The sequence below is a fragment of the Salmo trutta genome, chromosome 16 (assembly GCF_901001165.1).
Source record: "Salmo trutta chromosome 16, fSalTru1.1, whole genome shotgun sequence".
NCBI classification, from domain to species: Eukaryota; Metazoa; Chordata; class Actinopteri; order Salmoniformes; family Salmonidae; genus Salmo; species Salmo trutta.
This window is the reverse complement of record NC_042972.1, coordinates 29,709,445-29,727,673: the sequence shown is the minus strand read 5'-3', so window position 1 is coordinate 29,727,673 and position 18,229 is coordinate 29,709,445. Positions and strand designations below refer to the sequence as shown.

Below are 18,229 nucleotides of genomic sequence, written 5' to 3'. Positions count from 1 at the left end.
AACATGGGAGGATATATTCTAGTGGAGTCATTCCTATTACGTTAGTATTTAGATGCTTTTTGTGCTGCATTCATTAGGCTTCCTGTTAGCGCATTGTCCCATTTATTACACTATATACAGAAAGTGACTGTTTTTAACATTCATATTCTAAAATAAATTATTGTAATAAATTATTGTCATACATAATCTCTTACTCAGTTTCTTGAAAATAAAACATATATATTATATATACTATATCTATACAATGTGCAACTACAAATGAATTGTATGTTATTGAGGAATACTGTGCCAGTATGTTTTCTCGCCTCCCAACTGGCACTAGTCTAGGAGCAAAGAGCACACATCACAGTAAGGGATGTGGTCCCAATTTACTGGATTAGGGTGCTGTTCAAATACATCCTTCCTTCATTCATTTATATAATTACAGATCTGAGATCAGTAATCAACAGAAGAGAGTAGAGGAAGGAGGAATGATGCACTTTTGAGAAGAAATGGACAGGTTTATCGATGAAATTAAATGTCCTCAAAACGTGGAGGTCATTGAAACCTCTACAGTCAGGTCCAGTAAGTGTGTTTAGTGTAGGTAGATTCAGTGGTAGGTAGATCTTCTGCACAGGGCCATTCGTTTGGGATAATTTATTGCTCATAATCAGCGTGTTTGGTTTTGCCGATGAATTATGGATGCCCACATATTAAACTCTCTCAGAAATGCACACACACAGTCAAAAGGTGTGTATTCTGGCCATTTCTGTGAGTAATTTCTAGGTGTGGTCCTGTACTGCTCTAGGCTCCACTGCTACTCCCCTCTGGCTTCTAACATTTTACAGTGTTACCCATACTTAGGCGCTGTGTGTGTGTTGTTGTGTGTTGTGTGTGTGTGTGTGTTGTTGTGTGTTGTTCCTGACCATGTGACCTGATCAGGAACAACCCAGATCACGTGATCTGGAAAAACTTAAGGTCCTACCCATACTGCCTGACAAGAGTTCCCAATTCCAAAGAGGTCGACTGAGGTAAAACACATGGACAGAAACAGAAGATCACATACATTCTGTACAGGAGCTTCCAATCTGAACAGTTATATTTAACACAGATATATCCACAAAGGTAACAGATTATTATAGCGCATAATCAAATGATTGATTTCACTGGTTGAACTGAAGTACGGTCTCTTCTAGCAATATTATCATATCGTACGTTGCACAAAAACAGACACAGATTTTATGTCCAAAGTTAAATATCTCTACATTATTGATCCAATAATATACTTTAGAATTAAAAAATTATTTGACAAGACCACCACGTTATAAAAAACACACTTATGGTACAGTAAAGAAAAAGACCAACTCTTTAAAGTAAAGATAACATACTAGTAGAGCCACTGTGATTTAGAAAATAACCTGGTTTGGGTTTGAAGGAGCATCCTCATAGACACAGCAAGGCTGTTCTGAAGGTTTGTTGTTGCTGTGGTTGTGGTTGTGGTTGGTTGAGGGAATGTGTGTGTGTGTTGGGGGTGTATGGTTGTGGTTGGTTGAGGGAATGTGTGTGTGTTGGGGGTGTATAGTTGTGGTTGGTTGAGGGAATGTGTGTGTGTTGTGGGTGTATGGTTGTGGTTGGTTGAGGGAATGTGTGTGTGTTGTGGGTGTATGGTTGTGGTTGGTTGAGGGAATGTGTGTGTGTTGGGGGTTTAAGGTTGTGGTTGGTTGAGGGAATGTGTGTGTGTTGGGGGTGTATGAGAGCAGCCGTTAGGTGTCAGGGGGGAGGGGGCTGGTGAGAATCTTGGGGTCCCAGTATTGTAGAGGAGGTGTTTGGGTTAAAGATGTGTGTGAGCCAAAACACAAGGGGGCATTAGAAATGCTCTATGACTTATGTGTCTGGCTTATTGAAGTGTAGCTCACAGCCTCTGTAGTCATCTGGTTCCACTCTCTCACTGATCTATATATTCCAGATCTTCAATTTCAATCCTTTAGAGAGAAGTACACACACACACACACACACACACACACACACACACACACACACACACACACACACACACACACACACACACACACACACACACAGAGGGAAGTAAGGAATGAGAAAGGTAGAGAGCAGAGAGACATGGTTAATAATATACCATGGCAAATCCAGTTTGAGGGAGATCCAGTTTCCCACTTGTCTATCATAATATTAAAAACTCAAACAACTGATTCTATAAAATGCAAGCAGGAGAGGAGAGAGTTGAGAAAACAGAGAGACAGTAATCTCAGTGGGCAAAATGGAGACATGCATTGCACCAGACAGGGGCGGCAGGTAGCTTAATGGTTAGAGCATTGGGCCAGTAACCGAAAGGTTGCTGAATTGAATCCCCGAGCTGACAAGGCAAAAATCTGTCATTCTGCCCCTGAACAAGGCAGTTAACCCACTGTTTCCCAGTAGGCTGTCATTGTAAATAATATTTTTTTTCTTAACTGACTTGCCTAGTTAAATAAAGGTAAAAAATAAAAATGTGACTGTGAGAGAAAGGTAGAAAAAGAAAGAGGCAGAGAGGGATAGGGCCTTGCCTTCTTAGCAGCCCCCATGCGACTGTCCTTTTGGTTGGCGTTGAGGGATTTCCACACGGTGGTTTTAGACATCTCATCAGATATGTTAATGTCAGAGGGGTCACACCTGGGGAGGAAGGGGTTAAAGCAACGGGTCAGAGGTCAGAGGAGGTGGGAAGAAGGGGAGGGTGGAGTCTGAGGGGGTTAGTACTCAACAAGCGGTGCAATGAAGAAACCTCTACTGTACCATCAAAAGACACCACATACAGACAGTGAGCAAAGACATGAATCAAGACTTACCTGTCCACTAGATGTCATAGCCTAGGCAGCCAATGGTGGGTGTTAGATCTGCACTATCAACTAGGATGGATGTGCATTCCCAGTAATACACTCCCCCATGCACTGGCTAGTACATAAAGCATCCTCCATCCAGGCTGCAAAGGCATCATTTCCCTCCTTAACAACCGCGTTGAGCCAAGGGTGTGCAACATCCGAAATTACGAAAATGTTGACGGGACAGTTAAAGAGGGAAATTATGCTTTGCACACACACAAGTGTACTCCCTTTTCACCCACAACTACATGGCTGCGCAGGACTCCAACACCATCATTAAGTTTGCAGATGACACGACGGTGGTAAACCAGATCACCTGCAATGATGAGACAGCCCAGAGGGAGGTTAGAGACCTGGCTGTGTGGTGCCAGGACATCAACCTCTCCCTCAACATCAGCAAGACAAAGGAGCTGAACGTGGACTACAGAAAACAGAGGGCTGAGCACGTCCCCATCCACATCAACAGGGCTGTTGTGGAGCAGGTCGAGAGCTTCAAGTTCCTCAGTGTCCACATCATGGTCCACACACATCAACAAAGTCATGAAAAGGGTACGACAACGCCTCTTCCCCCTAAGGAGGCTGAAAAGATTCAGCATGGGCCCTCAAATCCTCAATAGGTTCTACATCTGCACCATCTACAGCTGCACCAAGTTCTACAGCTGCCATCCAGAACCTCTATACCAGGCGGTGTCAGAGGAAGGCCCAAAAAATTGTCAAAGACTCCAGCCCTTCCAAGTCATTGACTGTTCTCTCTGCTACCGCACGGCAAACGGTACCGATGCACCAAGTCTGGAACCAACAGGACCCTGAACTGCTTCTACCCCAAAGCCATAAGACTGCTAAATAGTTAACCAAATACACTACTATTTCTCTTTTTTCTCTCAGCATTGTTGGGAAGTAAGCATTTCACTGTTAGTCTGCACCTGTTGTTTACGAAGCATATGACAAATAAAATTAGATTTGATTTATTATCGGGAATGCACATCAATCCTAGATGATAGTGCAGATCTAGCACCCAGTAGCGACTGCCTAAGCTATCTCGACCATCACGTATGTGTGTGTTCGTAGGTAAGTGTGTGTCTTCATAAGGGTGTACGTGTTCATATGTAAGTGTGTGTGTGTGTGTGTGTGTGTGTGTGTGTGTGTGTGTGTGTGTGTGTGTGTGTGTGTGTGTGTGTGTGTGTGTGTGTGTGTGTGTGTGTGTGTGTGTGTGTGTAGGTAAGTGTGCGTAGGTAAGTGTGTGTATGTGTCTCTTCATAAGTGTGTGTCTATGTTACCTGGGGTCGTGTGTTTTGGGGAAATGCAGGAGCTTGCTGCTCTCCATGGGGATATGGACTGAGGTCTTATCCTCTACTGCTGTACCCAGAATCTCCTCATCCTGCTGCACACACACACATACACACACACACACACACACACACACACACACACACACACACACACATACGCATGATATGTGCATGTCAGGTACAGATGTGGGATCTTAATTAGAGACAGTTTGCTACAGCAGGAAATTAATCCTGCAGCAACAGGAAATGTGAATTATTATGCGAATTATAATTTATGAACATTAATTAGAGGTTGATCCATTTTTCGTAAGGGAACATTTTCTAAGTGGAAATTACAAACGTCAGAAGCCATTTTAAACAGCAAATACACTACAAGTAAAACATTTCCTGTATTGCAGGAAAGTTTACCTGCAACAGGGTGATCAAATTAAGATCCTACATCTGTAGCAGAAAGAGTGTTACGGTTGGCGGACACAACATGTTTTTAACCCGATCTACGGGCTGCCGAGAAACCGGAGCAAACCTGGAGTAAAACGTACGGCCACAGCCCGTAAAGTGTAAACACATACCTGATTTGTGGTTGATTGCTGTCACAGGCTCCTGGGCACTTGGCATCACGATAATTTCAAATGTTGAATATATTCAGCCTCAAATCGGCCGAGTGTGAACAATGCTCAGAGCAGATGCAAGGCATGTCCCACTGTTAGTCAATCAGCTACTCAGAACTATAAAGGTTCTCTTTACCTATCTCGCAAGTTCATCACACACACACACACACACACACACACACACACACACACACACACACACACACACACACACACACACACACACACACACACGCACACACACACACACACACACACACACACACACACACACACACACACACACACACAAGCTAGCTGGGCTATGTTACAAGTCACATTTAAATGTGTTCTTACCCCAAGCTCTTTCTGCAAAATCAACACTCCATATTGTCCTCTTTTCCGTACCCAGTTGCATGCCAAAATTCACTTCATTCTTGCTTTTGTCTTAGCTTTTTTGGCACATAACAATCAGTGATATAGTGCTATTTTTTTATTTATTACGTCATCATTTCTCAATTAAATTTGGTTCTGAAATGTAGCCTGTTGTAGAATATCATTTTTGAATATACATAGCCTACAATGCATCATCCAAAATGCCTACACAAAGTGTCTCAGAGAAATGTTTCTAGTTTTAAAATCCTAAAACACCTCATTAAGCCTACCTTATTATACATTTTAGGCCATCATCACTGTCAATCGTGAATGATAATTCTTCACCTTTTACGGGTGAAATGTCCATGCTGCATGTCAACCATTTGATCCCAATCAGTTTCAGGGTAATATGCGTTTCGATCTTCTTCTTCTTCTTGAATGATGTAGGCTTAGCAACCTAACTACTGTTTAATCACATTTTAGAGCAGAGGGAGTTCAAGAAGCTATACTTCCACTTGTATTTTGTTTCAATCAAAGCATATTAAGCCTAGTGACGTGCATTGTTGAGTTCTGGCCGCATGAGAAAATAAATGCGACTATTCAGCACAATCATAATAAAATGTCACAAGTAGCCTAATTACTTGGCAGTAGAGCGTAACGTTATACTATGGTTTGTTATGTAAAACACTAATGAATCATTAAGAGATCGTAAGACATATTGATTCAACTTTAGTCTAAACTTTATTAAACAAGCACCATTCTGAGAAGTGGAGGAGCGTTGCTCCACTGCATACTGGCTGCACTACACCCCTGACAGCAATGCAGATAAAAGCACACAGCATCTTCCTCCATGCCTAGCAAATATATGCAAATTCTGGCCTGATTGTCTAATCGGATGCTCCGCGAGGTGTATGTACTATTTCACAATAATTTAACTTGCCTAAATCGTTAAATGGGAGAGGTTCTCCGATGGATAGAGCCCGTACACCCGGCAAAAATTGTGTAGTGTATTTCAGCCTTTAGTCAAATAATACACCATACCCCATACAACACTGCCTCTAGTGGTGACAAAGCAAAGTTGACCTCCATGTTCCAAAACCAGTTGTGTTGAATGCTATAGGATCAAAGCATACTGTAATCATACTGTAAATAGATGGAGTACCTCAATGTCAACATTCTTGGAGGCGTCATGCAGTTGTTTCTTCTTGCTCTCAGGCATTATGTCGTCCAGGTAACTCAGCTCCCTCTTAGTGAAGCAAAGGTCCAACAACTTACGGATGAACACTAGAGCCAGAACCTACACAACACACACACACACGCACACACATACATACACACATATTGCCAGATGTGATATTTCACAAGTATGACATTCAATACAATGATACAACAAAATACTTTCAGCCATTTACACAGAGATTCCCAAAGCTAATACCATTCTTGCTCAATGGGACCAACCGGGATAAATAGGTTTAGAAGAAGCAATACCACAGTAGTGCTATGCTCTGTGCCATAGTGTAATTGTTACCATCATGGGGAAGACAATGGCAGCCTTGGAGGTTTTAATGATCCAGAGCAGGGCCAGGCAGGTGAGCTGGGTGATGGTGAACAGGTGCACCTTCCTCAGGGGAACGTGTCTCAGGTAGATGAAGTCTGGCTGGTGCTTGGCTGGCATACCAAACAACTTTAGACGGTCAAAAAACTGAGAGAGGAAAGAAGATAACATTGGAATTGTATGAGAGTGACTTATAATGGCAACAAATGTGTGTTTGTGTGTATGTGTTGCTCCTGTAGAAGTGCATGCTTTGTAAGACATTACCTGTATCCCCCTCAAAGACGAGGCTCCCATGTAGAGAAATACTCCATACAGGACAGGCATGGGAATGAACTGCAGAGCCCCAGTCATGAAGACAGAGAGGCCCATCAGTAGGAAGATGACCAGGCCTGTGAGCCTCTGCTCTCTGATGCCCAGGAAGCGGGGCTGTTCCCCGGGGGCCGAGCTCTCTGACTCCAGTTTCAGGCTGTTGACGTGGGAGATGGAGAGCACGGTGGCTGCCACGAACCAGGGCAGGCCCATAATGGAGCACACAGCCAGCATCACCCCCACCATCAGAAGGTCCAGGTGATAGCCACAGCCCTTCTGTAAGGGGGTAAATACATGAAGGGAAAATAACGCATGAAAAATCATACAGATCGACCAACAAAGGCTGAACTCAAATTCTGTATTGTGCCCTCAGAACAAAGCTGCATTAAGAACAAGTTCGTTCTGACTAACTATTGGGCAATGGCCACAGTGTAGTCTTGCATTGCCATACCTCCAACAGTGTGACGGCATCCCAGTCCTTAGTAAAATAATATTTGGGACCAATAAATACAGACTTGTCTTCCTCTCACCAGTAGTTTATGCTCCTTGCGGTTGATGATGACAGCGGTGATCTGTTGGTCCATGAAGATGAGGATGGTGCAGAGCAGAGCAGGGATAGAGGCAGCCAGGACCGTCCACCACGGGTTTCGACCTATTGGGTTGATCAACCAACCGCGGTCATCTCGGGTGGGCTAGTTAGTAGAACACACAGAGACAAAAATAAAATATCTGAGATAGCAGGGTACGGAATGGATCGGCTCGATAGTTTATAAACCACCTATCACATATAAAACAGTGATCTTTTCATCCTACCTTAAAGTTGCTGGGCACCTGCAGCTTCTGCGAGGGGATTCCAATCAGGAAGTCAAGCATGACCATAAATACAATGGTGATAAAGACCGCAAAGTCACTGATCATGGACCGCACCTGAACAAAGCAGGAAGGAATCTTCGATGATGGAACAATACAAAATTGTCTACCAAAACTCAGGCAAAAAAACATAGGTCTAGATTAATCAGCATATAGAACAATTAACACCGTAGCCTCTTCCCTTCCAAACACCAATGCCACAACCATTGCATTGGAATCTATTTCAGATTGAGCTTCATACATTTACACAGTGTTGTAATGTCTTACCCTGGTGGGGAAATAGCGGCTGGTCTTACACTCTTTGAGGAATGCTGACATGAAGACAGTGGCGAAGAAGAGGATGGCCGACCAGAAGAGTACGTCAGGGGTGTAGGGGCCATGGTGTCCACAAGCTGTACCCACAAAGTGACCCTGCAGACCTATGCACTCCTGAAGATTAACAAACACACAAAACAATATAGAAGAATAGCTCAGACAGCACTGCAACTGTTTTGGGTTCACGTCCCAGACCCACCATTGCTGATTGTAGTCTCCCCTGGACAACTTCTGACATAGCATACACTACTGACACTTTTTCTCTGCTTCTACTGAATCTAAATATGATCTGCACCTGGTGGCAGAAACATCAGAATAGCTAAACAGCAACATGAGTGGGATATAGCCCCGATTTGACCTGGCACTATCTTCTTTGACATGTATAGTAGTCTCTTACTAAACTAAAAAAAAATTGCCAGGGCTGACTATATTTTAAGTCATCCCGGCGGGGTATTGGGTTAAGTTTTCAACCAGCAATCATCACGCCTCGGATGGACCTCATAGGCTACGATATTTCCTTTGCGAAAGGATACCTAAAGACAGCCGCTCAAAATGTGTGCAGTATCTCACACAGCATCTCCCCAAACGGTATTTGTTGTTTGTTGCATTGGTATGTCTAGCAGACAGCCCCCTACTTAACACTTTGGTGTATGCTTGTTTACAAGTATTTCCTCGTAAGGTGGGCTAGTGATACAATGATCAAATAGAGGGCCTCCCAAGTGGCGCAGCGGTCTAAGGCACTGCATCACAGTGCTTGAGGAGTCACTACAGACCCGGGTTCGATACCAAGCTGTGTCGCAGCCGGCTGTTACCGGGAGACCCATGAGGCGGCGCACAATTGCCAGCTGTACAGTGTTCCTCTGACACATTGGTGCAGCTGGCTTCCAGGTTAAGAGAGCAGTGCGGCTTGGCAGGGTCGTGTTTCGGAGGACTGAGTGTTTCGGAGGACTGAGTGTGTCAGCTGAGTGTGTCAGCTGAGTTACCTTGACAGTAAGGTTGGCCCAAGGCACAGCAGAAGCAGTGATGTTTTTCTGACTCCATAGCTCCAGGGTTGTATTACTGGGGTTATCAGGCTCTGCACACCGACAGCTACAGAGAGAGATATACTCAATTGAATTAACTTAAGCCACGGAAAACATACTCTTAAGCATACTCTCACACACATAGTAGAAATAATTCAAAGGGACTAAATGACACAAAATGAGAAAATGGAAATAAAGTAAGAAACAGATAAATAAAGACAGAAACAGAAAAAGGTAGAAACAGGAAGGTGTATTGTCCTCACTATGCCAGTGTGAGCTTGTCCAGGTCGCTGTGGGTGTTGATGGGGTAGTGTTCCCCCAGATGGATGAGCTTCTCCAGAGCCTCGTAAATGAAGATGATGCAGATAAGGGAAGCAAAGGCTTCTTCTGTGAAGCGGGTGATGTAGCAGACCAGGGAGCTGGCATCTGTGGCCACCAGGACGAGACACAGGAAGGCCGTCCACAGGCCGATACAGGTCCTCAGAGACAGGTAGGACAGGTCATAGTCCCTGAGAGAGGGAGGGAGACAGTCAGAGGAAATATTAACAGTCAGGCCCTAATTATAGTACATAATAATACATTAATATAATGAAGAGAATGTACTGACTTGCAGAACTTGAAGAGGATCTTCTCAAAGACGAGGACAGGGCCTGTGCTACCCAGGATGGTGAGAGGCTGACCAGCAAACAGAGAGTAGGCCACTCCTGTCATGGATGCTCCCAGCAGAGACTCAATGGCACTCTGAGATACACACACACATAAACACACACACACATAAACACACACACACACACACACACACACACACACACACACACACACACACACACACACACACACACACACACACACACACACACACACACACACACACACACACACATAAACACACACACACACACACACACGTAAGCAAGACAAAAGGGTGAGAGTGTTGGTGTGTGTATGTGTGTGCGTGCATGCATATGTATTTGATTTTGATTTGATCTGACTGTACATGAGTGTGTGTGTGATAGTGATGCATGGGTTTAGAGTCATTCAATATTGTGTGGTTGAAGGGCAGCTGAGTGAATATATATCTTCTTGTACAATTTATATAGGAAACATTGAGGCTTTTCTTTCATTATTTTAGGCTATCTGGTATTAGTGCATTTCGGGCCTAACTGTACGATAGTCAAATAGCTACATGCCAATCGCCAAATGCTTTTGGTAACAGGTAGAAAAAGTTAATGTCAATCCACAGAGGCAAAAAGTACAATATCAGAGTTTAATTCAATAAGAGAAAAGCTGTGAAATAGAGAGTTGAAAATAAAGAGAAGGGCCATAAAATAAATGTTTGGGAAAGATTTAGTGAAGTGGTAAAAGAGGATGATAGCAGCGCTGGCTATGTTATGTTTGATGATTGTGAGGCGCTATACAAATTTGACAGTCACATGACGGGGACTTCAAATAGGCCTATGACACGTCAAGGGAACTGTAGCCTACTGTTCAGATGGGTTAAATGGAAACTGAAATCTGGACACTGACTGTAGGTCTATAACCTCTCACATTGCCTTAATAATAACTCCTGTAGAATTAAGCATTTCTTGCTGTGAAATTATACAACAAATGTAGGCTACATTTTTAATCTGGGAGCAGGAGTGGAGAAATATGATTTATTTCTTTCAGCATCTTGAGAGAATATGAATGCTCAGTTAGATACCATCTGTAGAGGTGCTATCTTTATCAGCATCATAAAAGCTGATAGTACTTCAACCACATAAAATATTCATCCAAGCCCAACTGAAATCTCATCAGAAGAAATATGTTGGGTCGTTTTCACAGCTTTCAATTTCCTTGCAACCAGTCAAACTGTCATTTTGAAATTTTGCACAGAAAATCTTTCCCGTTTTTTTGTTTGTTAAGTTATTGTATTTTCTCCCTGGTCCCTGAACATCTTCGCTCTGCGAAAGAAACAGAGATGACAGAGAAAACTTTCATTCTTTCAATTTATGACATTATTCTGGTGAGCAAGGGTTTATTTAGTCTTCGAGGGAAACATCTAATGACAGAAGAGAAGCTGCATATATTTAATTATAGACAAGTTGACTAACAAATAGCCTACCAAAATGTCCGAAATTAAACTAATATTTTTTTTCTCTTTTTGTTCTTCACAAATCTACACACAACACCCCATAATGACCAAGTACATTTTTTTGATGGAAATGTTTGCAAGTTTATTGAAAATGAAATATGTAAATTACATAAGTATTTACATCCCTGAGTCAATAGAATCACCATTGATAACAATTACAGCTGTGAGTCTTTCTGTGTAAGTCTCTAAGAGCTTTGCACACCTGGATTGTACAATATTTGCTAATAATTATTTTTAAAACTCAACCTCTGTCAACCTCTGTCTAGTTGGCTGTTGATCATTGCTAGACAGCCACTTTCAAGTCTTGCCATAGATTTTCAAGGCAATTTTAGTCAAAACTGTAACTAGGCCACTCAGGAATATTCAATGGCGTCTTGGTAAGCAACTACAGTATAATGTATATTTGGCCTTATGTTTTAGGTTATTGTCCTGCTGAAAGGTGTATTTGTCTCCCAGTGTCTGTTGGAAAGCAGACAGAACCAGGTTTTCCTCTATGATTTTGCCTGTGCTTAGCTCTAGTCCGTTTCTTTTTATCCAAAATAAAACTCTCTAGTCTCCCTACTCTCTAAACTCTCTAGTGACAAGCATTCCCATAACATGATGCAGCCACCACCATGATTGAAAATATGAACAGTGGTACTCAGTGATGTGTCGTGTTGGATTTGCACAAAACATAACACTTTGTATTCAGGACATAAAGTTAATTTCTTTGATACATTTTTTTGCAGTTTTACTTTTGTACCTTGTTGCAAACAGGATGCATGTTTTGGAATATTTGCGTTCTATACAGACTTTGCACTTTTCATTCTGTAATTTAGGTTAGTATTGAGGAGTAACTACTATGTTGTTGATCCATTCTCATTTTTCTCCAATCACAGCCATTTAACTCTGTAACTGTTTTAAAATCACCATTGGCCTCATGGTGAAATCCCTGAGTGGTTTCCTTCCTCTCTGGCAAGTGAGTTAGGAAGGACGTCTGTATCTTTTTATTGACTGGTGTATTGATACCCCATCCAAAGTGTAATTAATAACTTCACCGTGCTCAAAGGGATATTCAACGTCTGCTTTTTTCATTTGTAAATATCTACCAATAGGTTCCCTTCTTTGCGAGGAATTGGAAAAACTCCCTGGGCTTTGTGGTTGAATCTGTGTTTGAAATTCACTGCTCGACTTAGGGACCTTACAGATATTTATACGTGTGTGGTACAGAGATTATAGTCATAACAAAATCATGGAAAACACTATTATTGCACAAAGAGTAAGTCCATGCAACTTACAGTGCATTCAGAATGTATTCAAACCCCTTGACTTTATCCACATTTTGTTACGTTACATCCTTATTTTAAAATGGATACAATTATTATTTTTCCTCATCAATCTACACACAATACCTCATAATGACAAAGTGAAAACAGGATTTTAGAATTTGATAAATTATTACAAATAAAAAACAAAAATACCTTATTTAAATAAGTATTTAGACCCTTTGCTATTGTCACGTCCTGACCAGCAGAGAGCGTAATTGTGTTAGTTTTGGTCAGGATGTGGCAGGGGGGTTTTGTGTGTGTGAATGGTTGTTGGTGATTGGGACTCCCAATTGAAGGCAGGTGTGTTGAGTTGCCTTTGATTGGGAGTCCTATATAGGAGTGTGTGTTTTTCTTTGGGGTTGTGGGTAGTTGTTTGTGTGCACTGTGTTTGTTTTAGCCTGCCACACTGTTGCCGTTGTGAGTATTGTTTTTTGGTTTTCCAGTGGATACTTTACTTGTTTTTATCAACAAACATGAGTATCCACATTCCCGCTGCGCCTTGGTCCTCCTATCCCAATGACGGTTGTTACAGAACTACCCACCACCAAAGGACCAAGCAGCGGACGAGGAGGAAGCCACAGGAGAACAGGGTGGATGAATGGGAGGACGTCCTGGACGGCAAGGGATGCTACACCTGGGAGGAAATCCTGTCCGGAAGGGATCGCCTCCCATGGGAACAGGTGGAGGCACTCAGGAGAGTGGAGGCAGCTGGACAGAGGAACCAACGGGAACGTTATGCTGGAACACGGTTGAGTAGGAAACCCAAGAGGCACCCCCAAGATTTTTTTTGGGGGGGGCACACGGGTAGCTTGGCCAGGCCAAGGAAGAGCCGTAAGCCAGCTACCCATGATTACAGGGAGGTGCGTATGAGGTGGAGGGCGCCATGTTACGCTGAGGTATGCACCATCTCGCCTATACGGACGCACAGGCCAGTCCGCCCTGTACCAGCGCCCCGCATGTGCCAGGGTGAGGTGAGCATCGAGCCGGAAGGGGTGATGCCAACCCTGCGCTCAAGACCGCCAGTGCGCCTCGAAGGTCCGGTGTTTCCCGCTATACGCACAAGCATGGAGGTACGTGTCTCCAGGCTGGCACGTCCAGTACCAGCCCCACGCATCAGGCGTCTAGTGTGTCAGCCCAGCCTCGCCAGTCAGGAGTCGCCAGAGCTGCCTGCCAGTCAGGAGTCGCCAGAGCTGCCTGCCAGTCAGGAGTCGCCAGAGCTGCCTGCCAGTCAGGAGATGCCAGAGTGGCCCGACTGCCCGGAGATGCCAGAGTGGCCCGACTGCCCGGGTCTGCCAGAGTGGCCCGACTGCCCGGGTCTGCCAGAGTGGCCCGACTGCCCGGGTCTGCCAGAGTGGCCCGACTGCCCGGGTCTGCCAGAGTGGCCCGACTGCCCGGGTCTGCCAGAGTGGCCCGACTGCCCGGATCTGCCAGAGGTGCCCGCCTGCCCGGATCTGCCAGGGTGCCCTGCCTGTCCTCTGGCCCAGCCCGAGTGGCCCGCCTGTCCTCCGGCCCAGCCCGAGTGGGCCGCCTGTCCTCCGGCCCAGCCCGAGTGGCCCGCCTGTCCTCCGGCCCAGCCCGAGTGGCCCGCCTGTCCTCCGGCCCAGTCCGAGTGGCCCGAGTGGCCCGCCTGTCCTCCGGCCAAGCCCGAGTGGCCCGCCTGTCCTCCGGCCCAGTCCGAGTGGCCCGAGTGGCCCGCCTGTCCTCCGGCCCAGCCCGAGTGGCCCGCCTGTCTTCCGACCCAGCCAGAGTGGCCCGCGTGTCTTCCGGCCCAGCCAGAGTGGTCCGTCTGCCAGGGTCAGCCCGAGTGGCCCGTCTGCCCGGCGCAGCTATCGGCGCCACCGAAGTGGACGACGCCGAAGATGGAGCGAGGTCCACGTCCTGCACCTGAGCCACCTCCAGGAGAGGTGGGTTGGGGAGGGAGGGTGTAGCACAGTGCCGTCGGTGACGGCAGCCACCCTCCCTTCCCTCCCTTATTGTGTAGGGGTTATTGTTTATTGGTTTTGTTGAGGTATTGGGGATGTTGTTTGTGTTTTCTTTTTTTTAGGTGCATTCCGGGGTCTGCACCTTGAGGGGGGGGGGGGAGTACTGTTACGTCCTGACCAGCAGAGGGCGTAATTGTGTTAGTTTTGGTCAGGATGTGGCAGGGGGGTTTTGTGTGTGTGAATGGTTGTTGGTGATTGGGACTCCCAATTGAAGGCAGGTGTGTTGAGTTGCCTTTGATTGGGAGTCCTATATAGGAGTGTGTGTTTTTCTTTGGGGTTGTGGGTAGTTGTTTGTTTTAGCCTGCCACACTGTTGCCGTTGTGAGTATTGTTTTTTGGTTTTCCAGTGGATACTTTACTTGTTTTTATCAATAAACATTCCCGCTGCGCCTTGGTCCTCCTTTCCCAACGACGGTTGTTACAGCTATGAGACTTGAAATTGAGCGCAGGTGAATCCTGTTTCCATTGATCATCCATCCTTGAGATGTTTCTACAACTTGATTGGAGTCTACCTGTGGTGGAGAAGGGCCTTGGTCAGGGAGGTGACCAAGAATCCGATGGTCACTCTGACAGAGCTCCAGAGTTCCTCTGTGGAGATGGGAGAACCTTCCAGAAGGATAACCATCTCTGCAACACTCCACCAATCAGGCCTTTGGTGTAGAGTGGCCAGACGGAAGCCACTCCTCAGTAAAAGGCACATGACAGCCCGCTTCGAGTTTGGCAAACGGCACCTAAAGGACTCTCAGACTATGAGAAACAAGATTCTCTGATCTGATAAAATCGAGATTGAACTCTTTAGTCTGAATGCCAAGCATCACGTCTGGGGGAAACATGGCACCATCCCTACAAGGAAGCATGGTGGTGGCAGCATCGTGCCATGGGGATGTTTTTCAGCGACAGGGACTGGGAGACTAGTAAGCATTGAGGGAAAGATGAATGGAGCAAAGGACAGAGAGATCCTTGATGAAAACTTGCTCCAGAGCGCCCAGGACCTCAGACTGGGGTGAAGACAACGACCCTAAACACACAGCCAAGACAATGCAGGAGTGGCTTCGGGACAAGTCTCTGAATGTCCTTGAGTGGCCCAGCCAGAGACCGAACTTGAACTCGATCGAACATCTCTGGAGAGACCTGAAAATAGCTGTGCAACTCCCATCCAACCTGACAGAGCTTGAGAGGATCTGCAGAGAAGATTGGGAGAAACTCCCAAATACAGGTGTGCCAAGCTTGTAGCGTCATACCCAAGAAGACGAGGCATTAATCGCTGCCAAAGGTGCTTCAACAAAGTACTGACTAAAAGGGTCTGAATACTTATGTAAATGTTATATTTCAGTGTATTTACTTTAATACATTTGCAAACATTTCTAAAAACCTGTTTTTGCTTTGTCATTATGGGATATTGTGTGTAGATTGATGAGGGGAAAAAAATATTTTAGAATAAGGCTGTAACGTAACAAAAAAAAAGAAAAAAAGGACTGTATCTAAATAATAACAACAAACGTCCCTCCGATTCTGACTGTAGCCTACAGTGCATTTTCTATATTAGCGGGTTAGGGTTGGGTGTGGGCCTCAGATTTTCACTTTATCACATATAGTTGCACATTTGCGGATGGGTTATTAGCAATTGTGGGCAGGTGCGGGCGAACAAACAGCTGACCCGTGCACCACTAGTGCAGGAGTCTGTGAGTGTCTGTGAACATATTTGTGACCCGCTTCAGGAAGCTAGGCGTATGTAGCATGTCACTACTTCACAGGATAGGCATTTGAACATCACTTTTTTGTAACAAATTTGTATACCATCTGTAAATACGAATACAATTGTTAAATTACGAGCCTAGTTGGTTTAACCACGGAAAAAGACAGGACCCTTCCTGCTAGCCATGATTGGCTGAGATAATGGATGGGCTGGACATGCCGAGAGATGAGTTTTAATTGGTCATGTAGCATGCTTCTATCTATAACATGAGCTCCTCAGTATGTGTATATAATCCTTGCTACCACAGCTCTTTTTTAAAGATATAACGTTAGCCATGGAGAACTGCTGCCCTAAATATAGCAGACGTTATCGACAAAGATCAGTGGGAAAAATTTGTGATGAACTACTTTTTGCAAATTGTCAGTATGAAATGGAGTGACTTGACACAATGGGCCAAACAAGCTGTAGCCACAAACAAAACTGAAACGACATAGGAGGACAACTTACCTAGTTAAAGTGGTTCCAGTCTGTCGTGAAGAGTTCCTCCATGTATACGGGTTTGAGTCTAGCTACATTTTCAGATATTATACGTTTCTAATTTTGTCAGAAAGTCACTTTTTTATTGCAAGTTAAAACATCCTGTTAGCTAGCTACCGTTAGCTTGCTGGCACGCTAGCTAACGTTACATGTATGATCTGTGTAGTAATATTATTTGTATCTCAGAAAGCCATTTGCATTGCTAGTTAGAGCCTATGGCCTAGTTATAACATTGAACCTAGTTGGTTAGCTTTAGCTACCTGCAGATTCATACTACAGAATTTCATGCATGGTGGCTAGCTATGACAAACCATTTGTACTGTGTTGGTTGGGATTATGGTTCATTGTTTAGCTAGCTAGCTACATGTCTAAACAAAAGACTCCACTTAGCCAGATGATTACATGACCCATCATGTTAGCCAGGTGTGCCTGGGGGTGGTTACGGATTACATTTCTTTCACATGAGCCATCATTTTAGACAAGTGTGTCGGGGTAAGCATCATATAATAATTATAAAATATTTATAAAATATTTTTATCTAGACACTTTCTATTTTTGATATTGCTACTATGCAAATATGCAAGTAACCATTTCACTGTACCGTTTACACTTTCTGTGTCCTGTGCATGTGACAAATAACCTTAGATTTATAGTGTGTGTTTACCAGAGACGGTAATGTGAAAAACAACATGACCTGCACCAAAGTCAGATTAGAATATAGGCAAAGGACTAGATAAAGTATATTTCTACCTGGCGTTTTTCCTTATTGTAGGCTACTATTTTCAATTTTTTTTGTCTTGAAATCTCTGTTTGTTTACTACATTACCGTACTCACTCTGTTTAGCACATAGCCTCACATGTGAATCCTTTAAGAGATGGGTGGGGCTAAGGCTTACGAGGGTGTGAACGATGCTGAATAGGTGTAGATAAAGAAGAGCTCTACAGTAGGTTTACCAAATATTCAAGGGCCATTTTCTCAAAAGTGGGGTTACAAGTTTATCAACTTTCAAGGCAGAATTACTTTCCCATTGTTCCTCAACTGCAGTGTATGATATACCATTTTGTAGCTGAGAGTCTCTACTTTTATCCAATGTAAAAAACACAATTTCAAATTTTGCAACACAAGACCAAATCGAGGTGGTCGGTCACATTTGTATGTGTGTGTTCTTACAATGCGTCCTTCCGTAGCCTCCCCCAGCAGGCCTCCGAAGGTGATGACTGGGGACATGCAGGCGCAGTAGAGGAAGAGGAAGGAGGCAACACACTGAAGACTCAACCCATCTTTGTAGTCACTCAGATAGAACGGAGCCTTCCGCTTAATGTCCAGGATCAGACCCCCAAACAATCTACACAGGAGAGGGGGAGGAGGAGTGGGAGGAGAGCAGTACCAATATCAA

The 18,229-nt window shown here is 44.4% G+C and overlaps 1 protein-coding gene and 1 non-coding gene across 3 annotated transcripts in view; both read right to left on the bottom strand.

The window, feature by feature from the left end:
• Positions 1–1,657: 1,657 nt before the first annotated feature.
• The window catches only part of slc4a8 (solute carrier family 4 member 8), a 58,964-nt gene continuing 42,392 nt past the window's right edge, over positions 1,658–18,229 (bottom strand). Inside the window, exons 12-24 of one of the 2 annotated variants that reach the window (XM_029693880.1) lie at positions 18,004–18,178; positions 9,785–9,918; positions 9,441–9,686; positions 9,139–9,244; positions 8,108–8,269; positions 7,784–7,897; positions 7,501–7,662; positions 6,926–7,246; positions 6,635–6,808; positions 6,269–6,403; positions 4,133–4,233; positions 2,544–2,649; positions 1,658–1,961 (exon numbers count right to left, since the gene is read on the bottom strand). In XM_029693880.1, coding sequence (XP_029549740.1) covers positions 1,956–1,961; positions 2,544–2,649; positions 4,133–4,233; positions 6,269–6,403; positions 6,635–6,808; positions 6,926–7,246; positions 7,501–7,662; positions 7,784–7,897; positions 8,108–8,269; positions 9,139–9,244; positions 9,441–9,686; positions 9,785–9,918; positions 18,004–18,178 — 1,942 coding nt within the window. In that variant the 3' untranslated portion in view covers positions 1,658–1,955. Of the gene's footprint in view, positions 1,962–2,543; positions 2,650–4,132; positions 4,237–6,268; positions 6,404–6,634; positions 6,809–6,925; positions 7,247–7,500; positions 7,663–7,783; positions 7,898–8,107; positions 8,270–9,138; positions 9,245–9,440; positions 9,687–9,784; positions 9,919–18,003; positions 18,179–18,229 lie in introns of both variants that reach the window. The other variant, XM_029693879.1, reaches the window with a different exon arrangement.
• LOC115151233 (U4 spliceosomal RNA) lies at positions 8,546–8,686 on the bottom strand. Its single transcript, XR_003867250.1, has one exon. It is a non-coding gene; the product is annotated as a U4 spliceosomal RNA (small nuclear RNA).